The sequence below is a fragment of the Coregonus clupeaformis genome, unplaced genomic scaffold, assembly GCF_020615455.1.
Source record: "Coregonus clupeaformis isolate EN_2021a unplaced genomic scaffold, ASM2061545v1 scaf1630, whole genome shotgun sequence".
NCBI classification, from domain to species: Eukaryota; Metazoa; Chordata; class Actinopteri; order Salmoniformes; family Salmonidae; genus Coregonus; species Coregonus clupeaformis.
Window position 1 is genome coordinate 80,001 of NW_025535084.1, and position 11,537 is coordinate 91,537.

At 45.9% G+C, this 11,537-nt stretch overlaps 1 protein-coding gene across 1 annotated transcript in view; it reads left to right on the forward strand.

Moving 5' to 3' along the window:
• Positions 1-1,456, forward strand: part of LOC121554437 (endophilin-A1) — a 33,435-nt gene extending 31,979 nt beyond the window's left edge. Inside the window, exon 10 of the mRNA XM_041868029.1 lies at positions 622-1,456. Coding sequence (XP_041723963.1) covers positions 622-818 — 197 coding nt within the window. The 3' untranslated portion in view covers positions 819-1,456. The remainder of the gene's footprint in view (positions 1-621) is intronic.
• Positions 1,457-11,537: the final 10,081 nt, after the last annotated feature.

Sequence of the window (11,537 nt, forward strand, 5' to 3'; positions counted from 1 at the left end):
ACACAGATCCACATACAGACACACAGATCCACAGATCCACACACAGACACACAGATCCACATACAGACACACAGATCCACATACAGACACACAGATCCACATACAGACACACAGATCCACATACAGACACACAGATCCACATACAGACACACAGATCCACAGATCCACACACAGACTCACAGATCCACGTACAGACACACAAATCCACATACAGACACACAGATCCACATACAGACACACAGATCCACAGATCCACACACAGACTCACAGATCTACATACAGACACAGACACAGATTCACATGCAGACTCATAGGTCCACATACAGACTCACAGATCCATCTCTCTCTCTCTCTCTCTCTCTCTCTCTCTCTCTCTCTCGTCTCTCTCTCTCTCTCTCTCTCTCTCTCTCTCTCTCTCTCTCTCTCTCTCTCTCTCTCTCTCTCTCTCTCTCTCTCTCTCTCTGTCTCTCTCTCTCTCTCTCTGTCTCTGTCTCTGTCTCTCTCTCTCTCTCTCTCTCTCTCTGTCTCTCTCTCTCTCTCTCTGTCTCTGTCTCTCTCTCTCTCTCTGTCTCACTTCCCGTCTCTCCCCCCTTCTCTCCCCCCTTCCCCTCTCTCCCCCAGCTCCTATGGACCAGCCGTGCTGCCGGGCGCTGTATGACTTTGAGCCGGAGAACGAGGGTGAGCTGGGCTTCAAAGAGGGCGATATCATCACCCTAACCAATCAGATCGATGATAACTGGTACGAGGGCATGGTCAACGGCCAATCAGGTTTCTTCCCCATCAACTACGTGGATATCCTGGTTCCACTTCCTCATTAGGCCCCACCTCTGCCCAGCCTAATCCACGCCTTCTTCTCTGTGCTTGTGTGAGTGCAACCGCTTTTTCACAAAGAACTACAACTGTGAGGAACAAGGGACTACAATTGTATAGAATTCTGCTTATAGACGAAGAAGAAGAAGAAGAGAGAGAGGGAGGAGAGAGAGAGGGAGGAGAGAGGGAGGAGAGAGGAGGAATCGTCTGCTTCAGCCCCCTCAGTGGGATCCATGTGCTTGCAGTGTTGAATGCCAGTTATATGAAGAGGGGGTTCGTAAAGATGGTGCAGTGTGTCTACGTGACTGTGTGTCAGTTCTATGATGGTGTAAAGATGGTGCAATGTGTCTACATGACTGTGTGTCAGTTCTATGATGGTGTAAAGATGGTGCAGTGTGTCTACATGACTGTGTGTCAGTTCTATGATGGTGTAAAGATGGTGCACACAGAGACAGATGGTTTCTGTCTCTGTGTGTTTCTGTCTCTCTCTCTGTGTTCCTCTGTGTTTCTCTCTCTCTGTGTGTTCCTCTGTGTTTTTCTCTCTCTAACTGGACTAACTGAAGACTGGTCCAATGTATTGCATGCTGGGACAAGCCGTTAAAGGTTGAAGTTTAAAAGGTTAATAATGAGAACTGTTACATGCTGGTGGTTGTAATGGCAGGTTTTTTCCCCATGAATCTTGTTCCGGAGGCAGCTCTGCAGAGTGGTCGCCAGCTGGCACAGCCACAAAGTAATACAATCTGATTTGAAACCTAACCCTAACCTTAAATGAAGACCAAAAAGCTCATTTTTGATTTCATGATTTTTGTTTTGTTATATATAGCCAATTTTGACTTTGCAGCTGGTCCATCTAGTGGAAATCGCTCAGTTCTGCCTCCAGGGCATGATTCATGACAATAAACGTCAGCCTGCGTTGTAATGATGATGATGATGATGATGATGATGTTACAGAGGCTCGTTGTGTTCTGTTGTGACTGTGTTTCCTGTATGATGCATGTTATATCATGAGAGAACTAGACCTGTCAATACGCTGTCCAGTGGTTGTCAGTCACAGACCCTCGATTGCATCCCAAATAGCACCCTATTCCCTATATATTGCACTACTTTTGGTTGGAGGGACTGGAGCGGAGTAGCTAGGTTGTTGGTGTTATTACACATTGGCTGATTAGTCCTCTGTTGAGAAGAGAGACCGAGTGACTTGAGATGGAGGGAGGCGGGTTGACAGTCAGTTATCTCTGCCATACAGCATTCGACAGTTTCAGAATAAAAGTCCGCTCCCACTGGGCAAAGATGTCAATTCAACATCTATTCCACGTTGGTTCAACGTAATTTCATTGAAATAGCGTGGAAGCAACGTTGATTCAACCAGTGTGTGCCCAGTGCGTGCTTCTTGTGTACAGGTTATGAAGAGACGGGAGCAGGCCGGTCTGTTTTATAAGGTCAGGTCTTCGTCTGAAATGGTACCCTATTACCTATGTAGTCCCTATGTAGCCCCTATGTAGTCCCTATGTAGTCCCTATGTAGCCCCTATGTAGCCCCTATGTAGTTCCTATGTAGCCCCTATGTAGCCCCTATGTCGCCCCTATGTAGCCCCTTTGTAGCCCCTATGTAGTCCCTTATTCCCTCAATGCCAACGCTGGACACCCAAAGCACCTGTGCTCTCTCTCAGGTTCACAATATGGGTGGTAAAAAATGGTTTGGAGCCTGTGTGCGTCCAGAATAGAACCCTATTCCTAATGTAGTGCACTACATTTGACCAGATCCCCCCCCAATAGACCCTGGTCAAAAGGGGGGCAATGTATTGGGAATAGGGTGCAATTTTGGATGTACAACCAGTCTGTTAAGATCCTACTGAGATAGCTGTATAAAGCCCAGCCTGTATCTGGGCTTTATACAGTTGTCTGCCTGCCTGTCTGTCTGTCTGTCTGTCTGTCTGTCTGTCTGTCTGCCTGTCTGCCTGTCTGCCTGTCTGTCTGCCTGTCTGTCTGTCTGTCTGTCTGTCTGTCTGTCTGCCTGTCTGTCTGTCTGTCTGTCTGTCTGTCTGCCTGTCTGCCTGTCTGCCTGTCTGTCTGTCTGTCTGCCTGTCTGTCTGTCTGTCTGTCTGCCTGTCTGCCTGTCTGTCTGCCTGTCTGTCTGTCTGTCTGTCTGCCTGTCTGCCTGTCTGTCTGTCTGTCTGCCTGTCTGCCTGCCTGCCTGCCTGCCTGTCTGGCTGCCTGCCTGCCTGTCTGTCTGTCTGTCTGTCTGTCTGTCTGCCTGCCTGCCTGTCTGTCTGCCTGTCTGTCTGCCTGGTCCAATGGGACCACTACAGCGCTTTTCTTTATACAACTTATGGAAAGAATTGTATTTATTATTAATCAACGTATGTAAATGCATTCTAATATTAGAATGACCTGTGTTACCACAAACAAAACAGCTGTTAGTGTTTGTAAGTATTGATCATTTCTATATGCTGTAAATGTATCTCTGGATGGCGTGTGTACTGTACTTACATGCCCCCCTTTGAAGGGCTGACGAACTATTTATATTCATATTCGAGGTATTTGAAAGGTGTCACTGAATCATATTACCATCCAGTGATGTATGACCATGAACACATTATTGTCGTTGATTCCATAATGTGTAGTTTTGTTTGTGTTGTGTGTTTCGCATGCTAGAGTCCAACTCTAAAAAGACAGTGATATTTACATGTATGTATGTATGTATGTATGTATGTATGTATGTATGTATGTATGTATGTATGTATGTATGTATGTATGTATGTATGTATGTATGTATGTATGTATGTATATATGGACATGATACAGTATTGTTAGTTCTTTCAACTAATTCTATGCCCCTTTTCCTCTGCTGTTTAACTGTTACATCCTGATGTTTATCTATGTTGTCATTGAAAGCTACGGGCCCAGAACCACAGAGAACTACAGTATGTTGTCATTGAAAGCTACGGGCCCAGAACCACAGACAACTACAGTATGTTGTCATTGAAAGCTACGGGCCCAGAACCACAGATAACTACAGTATGTTGTCATTGAAAGCTACGGGCCCAGAACCACAGATAACTACAGTATGTTGTCATTGAAAGCCTCGGGCCCAGAACCACAGATAACTACAGTATGTTGTCATTGAAAGCCTCGGGCCCAGAACCACAGATAACTACAGTATGTTGTCATTGAAAGCCTCGGGCCCAGAACCACAGATAACCCTGAAGCACTACGGACTGCAGACATTCCAGCAGTACTTCTGATGTTGTGGTACATTCACAATGAGCTTGAATCAGTCTGATGCTACCCTACAGACATTAGTCTCTACTCTGCTCTACTCTGCTGCATCCATCCCAAAGCAATGCTTTTACAGGAAAAACGTTGACATTTTAACAAAGACCTAGCTGAAGATTAGAAGTGTTTGGTGAAGAGTGACAAAGTGCCACTCTACCTACATTACACCACAGTATGTAGTTTGCTAGGGTTTTACTGATATTATAGAATAGAGCGCTTTAGGGGTCAATAGATGCCTACCAGCTTTGGCCCATTGTGCATGTGTGTAGGAACCATCTAGTTTCAGTGTTGTTGTAGCCTGGGTGCCGGTCTGTTTCTGGTCTCTTTGATATAGCCTGGGTGCCGGTCTGTTTCTGGTCTCTTTAATATAGCCTGGGTGCCGGTCTGTTTCTGGTCTCTAATATAGCCTGGATACCAGTCTGTTTCTGGTCTCTTTAATATAGCCTGGATACCAGTCTGTTTCTGGTCTCTTTAATATAGCCTGGATACCAGTCTGTTTCTAGTCTCTTTAATATAGCCTGGATACCAGTCTGTTTCTAGTCTCTAATATAGCCTGGGTACCAGTCTGTTTCTAGTCTCTAATATAGCCTGGGTACCAGTCTGTTTCTGGTCTCTAATATAGCCTGGGTACCAGTCTGTTTCTGTTCTCTTTAATATAGCCTGGGTACCAGTCTGTTTCTGGTCTCTAATATAGCCTGGGTACCAGTCTGTTTCTGGTCTCTTTAATATAGCCTGGATACCAGTCTGTTTCTGGTCTCTTTAATATAGCCTGGGTACCAGTCTGTTTCTGGTCTCTTTAATATAGCCTGGGTGCCGGCCTTGTTTCTGCTGTCTTGCCAACTCCTTATGGAATTGTCACGCCAAACGTGGAGTTGGCAACAGCACAAACAGATCTGGGAGCCGGGCTACGTCGTAGGATCTGGGAGCTGGGCTACGTCGTAGGATGTGGGAACCGGGCTACGTCGTAGGATGTGGGAGCCGGGCTACGTCGTAGGATGTGGGAGCCGGGCTACGTCGTAGGATGTGGGAGCCGGGCTACGTCGTAGGATCTGGGAGCCGGGCTACATCGTAGGATCTGGGAGCCGGGCTACGTCGTAGGATGTGGGAGCCGGGCTACGTCGTAGGATGTGGGAGCCGGGCTACGTCGTAGGATCTGGGAGCCGGGCTACGTCGTAGGATGTGGTTAGTGTTGATAATCTACAAGCAGATCACTACTTATGACTTATTCTGTTGCTGCCTTTCATAGAATGTACTGTATGGACACTGTACGTTGGTTGTTGAAGCAGTACTGGGATACATTTTATTTCTGTGCTTTTTCCAGTGAGATTGTCATTTGGTCTCGAGCTCACTGACTAGTGGGTGCTTTGCTGATGTCGTATTTGTGCTGCCGTGGTGGTGACATCGTCACTAAGGGCCCGGCTGCAACCTACAGTGTAGACTGGAGTCAGAGAGGGTTCGTCCTGTCTGCTAGGGGGGTTTCTTTACTGTGAAGGGAAGTTGCGGGAGGAGCTCCCTGGTAGGGTTTAGGTTGCGTCTGAAATGGTACCCTAAAGTAGTGCACTATATAGGGAATAGGGTGCCATTCTCTGGTCTAAAGTAGTGCACTATATAGGCCCTCAACTCTGGACCTGGAAGCCAGTTCCACTGCTTTTTTTCCATTGTTCCCCTCAAATCAGGGCCTGATTTAGACCTGGGACACCAGGTGGGTGATTCCCCTCTAATCAGGGCCTGATTTAGACCTGGGACACCAGGTGGGTGATTCCCCTCTAATCAGGGACTGGTTTAGACCTGGGACACCAGGTGGGTGATTCCCCTCTAATCAGGGACTGGTTTAGACCTGGGACACCAGGTGGGTGATTCCCCTCTAATCAGGGACTGATTTAGACCTGGGACACCAGGTGGGTGATTCCCCTCTAATCAGGGCCTGATTTAGACCTGGGACACCAGGTGGGTGATTCCCCTCTAATCAGGGACTGGTTTAGACCTGGGACACCAGGTGGGTGATTCCCCTCTAATCAGGGCCTGATTTAGACCTGGGACACCAGGTGGGTGATTCCCCTCTAACCAGGGACTGGTTTAGACCTGGGACACCAGGTGGGTGATTCCCCTCTAATCAGGGACTGATTTAGACCTGGGACACCAGGTGGGTGATTCCCCTCTAATCAGGGCCTGATTTAGACCTGGGACACCAGGTGGGTGATTCCCCTCTAATCAGGGCCTGATTTAGACCTGGGACACCAGGTGGGTGATTCCCCTCTAGTCAGGGACTGGTTTAGACCTGGGACACCAGGTGGGTGATTCCCCTCTAATCAGGGCCTGATTTAGACCTGGGACACCAGGTGGGTGATTCCCCTCTAACCAGGGACTGGTTTAGACCTGGGACACCAGGTGGGTGATTCCCCTCTAATCAGGGACTGGTTTAGACCTGGGACACCAGGTGGGTGATTCCACTCTAACCAGGGACTGGTTTAGACCTGGGACACCAGGTGGGTGATTCCCCTCGAATCAGGGACTGGTTTAGACCTGGGACACCAAGGTGGGTGATTCCCCTCTAATCAGGGCCTGATTTAGACCCGGGACACCAGGTGGGTGATTCCCCTCGAATCAGGGACTGATTTAGACCTGGGACACCAGGTGGGTGATTCCACTCTAATCAGGGCCTGATTTAGACCCGGGACACCAGGTGGGTGATTCCCCTCTAATCAGGGCCTGATTTAGACCTGGGACACCAGGTGGTGCAATTAATTATCAGGTAGAACAGAAAAGCAGCAGGCTCCTGACCTCGTAGGGTCAGAGTTGAGAAACCCTGGTGTAGGAAATAAGGCACTATTTAAGACACTGCCCTGGTTTGTTGTTGCTGTTTTGCTCTGAAAACAGAAATGTTCTTGATAGTTTTATCGGCCTTGGAGACTAAGTGAAAATGCACATTCTCCTTCCCTCTGAACAAGGTGACGTGACGATCTTCAATAAAAAATCTATAACGAGGCAATAACCAATGTCAACGTTTCAATAACCAATGTCAACGTTTCAATAACCGATCAACACAAATACTGAGGGCTCTCTTGAGAGAGGCTGTAGAACGGTAGACGTCTCTGTCTATTCCGTCTGTGTCTCCTGTAGAACGGTAGACGTCTCTGTCTATTCCGTCTGTGTCTCCTGTAGAACGGTAGACGTCTCTGTCTATTCCGTCTGTGTCTCCTGTAGAACGGTAGACGTCTCTGTCTATTCAGTATGTGTCCCTGTAGAACGGTAGACGTCTCTGTCTATTCCGTCTGTGTCTCCTGTAGAACGGTAGACGTCTCTGTCTATTCCGTCTGTGTCTCCTGTAGAACGGTAGACGTCTCTGTCTATTCAGTATGTGTCCCTGTAGAACGGTAGACGTCTCTGTCTATTCCGTCTGTGTCTCCTGTAGAACGGTAGACGTCTCTGTCTATTCCGTCTGTGTCTCCTGTAGAACGGTAGACGTCTCTGTCTATTCCGTCTGTGTCTCCTGTAGAACGGTAGACGTCTCTGTCTATTCCGTATGTGTCTCCTGTAGAACGGTAGACGTCTCTGTCTATTCCGTATGTGTCTCCCTGTAGAACGGTAGACGTCTCTGTCTATTCCGTCTGTGTCTCTACACACGTCTGGTCTGTCTGATGTTGTTTTCTCTCTCTGTCTGCATCTGAAGTGGCACCCTCTTCACTACACAGTGAACTACATTTGACCAGCAGGGCCCTGTTCAAAAGTAGTGCACTATATAGGGAATAGGGTGCCATTCTCTGGTCTAAAGTAGTGCACTATATAGGGAATAGGGTGCCATTCTCTGGTCTAATGTAGTGCACTATATAGGGAATAGGGTGCCATTCTCTGGTCTAAAGTTGTGCACTATATAGGGAATAGGGTGCCATTCTCTGGTCTAAAGTAGTGCACTATATAGGGAATAGGGTGGCATTTGGGACGCACCCTCTGTCTCCTCCCTACCGTATGTCTCAGAAACTTTCCTTGAGGACCAATATACAGTCAAACCTATAGACCAAAGGGCCTTATAGTAACTGACTTAAAAGAAGCACAACGTAAATAGAGACCAGGCAGTGTTCAGTACGAAGAAAGTACAGCAGAACGCCTGCTAGGGAGTATAGCTGCACCTTTTGGGGTTGTCCAAGGCAATCCAGCGGTCATGAAATCTCCCCCCATATTCTCTCTGCAGTACTAGTTGAAAGTAGTGTACTGTGTAGGAGGTGGGGTGCCATTTTAGATGAACTGTAACCCACGATTTTCTGCTGTGGTGGTTTTGATTAGTTTTATTTATTCAACTATTTATTTGTATTGAGGTATTTGAGCTGCTATGGTACATAAGCATGTTATTAGCCTCAGTGAGGACTGTACAGACTCTATCCGTGTTGGTTTGTGTTCCACCATAGAATTAGAATGAATTAGGATTCTAGAATTAGAATTCTAATTCCGTGGTTTCCACCCTGTGTGTGTGTGTGTGTGTGTGTGTGTGTGTGTGTGTGTGTGTGCACAGTATATCTGCCTGTTGTATCAATCAGGATTTTGATAGAGAGGAGGAAGGGTGGGGTAGGATAAGGGAGGGATAGACGGGTGTTGATGTTGCTGTTCCTGTGTTGGACCACCACCCCATGTTCTGAACGTGTCTGTCGTGAGATGATGAATACAGTATAATTATGTGACTTGTTCAAATAAACACTATGACACAAAAAACTGGACCGGTGCTCTTAGTGTCTTTCTTAAGCTCACTTAAAATGTTGTTTTGAATTCACGGACTGCAGCTTTAAAACCAGTAACAGCAGCAATAAACAATAGTAGGCTACAGTAATGCACAACAAATGGGATTTCAGGGTACAAAAAGAGACTTTGAAAAGTAAAAGGTGTGAAGAAATGGCTTAGAACTCCAGTGCTGGTGAATATTCCGAATCAGAATAGTGGAACATCAAAGCCAAAATGGTTTCATATCACAGTGTCATCCCATAGAACTGGAGACGGTTCCAATTCGTAATTCTATGGTTCCAACTCCAACAGAAATGTCCACAGTAGGCTATTGTACTTTGGAACTCAAGGCCTGAGAAGTCCACAGCCAAGCAAATGCGACAGCAACACTGCCACCGTGTGGTAACAACTGATATTACATCAACATTGCTGGCAACAAAGAACTTGAAATGAGAGAATTATCTTCGATTTAATTTCTACAGTAATAATAATAACGCTCAAGATCGGGAGTCTGTGTATTGGCAGTGGTTTAAAGTACTTAAGTAGTTTTTTGTGGTATCTGTACTTTACTATTTATATTTTGGACTACTTTTACTTTTACTTCACTACATTCCTAAAGACAAAATAATGTACTTTTTACTCCATACATTTCCCTGACACCCAAAAGTACTCGTTACATTTTGAATGGTTAACAGGACAGGAAAATGGTAAAAATCACGCACTTATCAAGAGAACATCCTTGGTCATCTACAGTCGTGGTCAAAAGTTTTGAGAATGACACAAATACTAATTTTCACAAAGTCTGCTGCCTCAGTTCTGATGATGGCAATTTGCATATACTCCAGAATGTCATGAAGAGTGATCAGATGAATTGCAATTAATTGCAAAGTCCCTATTTGCCATGAAAATGAACTTAATCCCAAAGAAACATTTCCACTGCATTTCAGCCCTGCCACAAAAGGACCAGCTGTCAGTGATTCTCTCGTTAACACAGGTGAGAGTGTTGATGAGGACAAGGCTGGAGATCACTCTGTCATGCTGATTGAGTTAGAATAACAGACTGGAAGCTTTAAAAGGAGTGTGGTGCTTGAAATCATTGTTCTTCCTCTGTTAACCATGGTTACCTGCAAGGAAACACATGCCGTCATCATTGCTTTTCACAAAAAGGGCTTCACAGGCAATGATATTGCTGCTAGTAAGATTGCACCTAAATCAACCATTTATCGGATCATCAAGTACTTCAAGGAGAGAGGTTCAATTGTTGTGAAGAAGGCGTCAGGGCGCCCAAGCGCCAGGACCGTCTCCTAAAGTTGATTCAGCTGCGGGATCGGGGCACCACCAGTGCAGAGCTTGCTCAGGAATGGCAGCAGGCAGGTGTGAGAGCATCTGCAAGCACAGTGAGGCGAAGACTTTTGGAGGATGGCCTGGTGTCAAGAAGGGCAGCAAAGAAGCCACTTCTCTCCAGGAAAAACATCAGGGACAGACTGATATTCTGCAAAAGGTACAGGGATTGGACTGCTGAGGAATCCCCTATCCGATTGTTTGGGGCATCCGGAAAACACCTTGTCCGGAGAAGACAAGGTGAGCGCTACCATCAGTCCTGTGTCATGCCAACAGTAAAGCATCCTGAGACCATTCATGTGTGGGGTTGCTTCTCAGCCAAGGGAGTGGGCTCACTCACAATTTTGCCTAAGAACACAGCCATGAATAAAGAATGGTACCAACACATCCTCCGAGAGCAACTTCTCCCAACCATCCAAGAACAGTTTGGTGACGACCAATGCCTTTTCCAGCATGATGGAGCACCTTGCCATAAGGCAAAAGTGATAACTAAGTGGCTCGGGGAACAAAACGTCGAAATTTTGGGTCCATGGCCAGGAAACTCCCCAGACCTTAATCCCATTGAGAACTTGTGGTCGATCCTCAAGAGGCAGGTGGACAAACAAAAACCCACAAACTCCAAGCATTGATTATGCAAGAATGGGCTGCCATCAGTCAGGATGTGGCCCAGAAGTTAATTGACAGCATGCCAGGGCAGATTGCAGAGGTCTTGAAAAAGAAGGGTCAACACTGCAAATATTGACTCTTTGCATAAACTTAATGTAATTGTCAATAAAAGCCTTTGACACTTATGGAATGCTTGTAATTATACTTCAGTATACCATAGTAACATCTGACAAAAATATCTCATATCACTGAAGCAGCGAACTTTGTGAAGACCAATACTTGTGTCATTCTCAAAACTTTTGACCATGACAGTACTGCCTCAGACCTGGCGCACTCACTAAACACAAATGTTTCGTTTGTAAATTATGTCTGAGTATTGGAGTATGCCCCTGGTTATTGGTAAATAGAAGAAGAAAAAAATGGTGCTATCTGGTTTGAAATTAATTTGAAATTATTTATACTTTTACTTTTACTTTCAATACTTAAGTATATTTTAGCAATTACATTTACTTTTGATACTTAAGTATATTTAAAACCAAATACTTTTAGACTTTTACTCAAGTAGTATTTTACTGGATGACTTTCCAATTTACTTGAGTAATTTTCTATTAAGGTATTTTTACCTTTACTCAAGTATGACAATTTGGGTACTTTTTTTCCCTCCCACTGTGTAATTGGTTGGTTGTCTTGGTCCAACGACGTTAGGTCCCAACGCTAGGGCGCATCCGTAGTTCGTCAATAGGTCAATGCGTTGTTGCCAGTTTGACTGCAGTGTGGGAACGCGGCCACACGGGA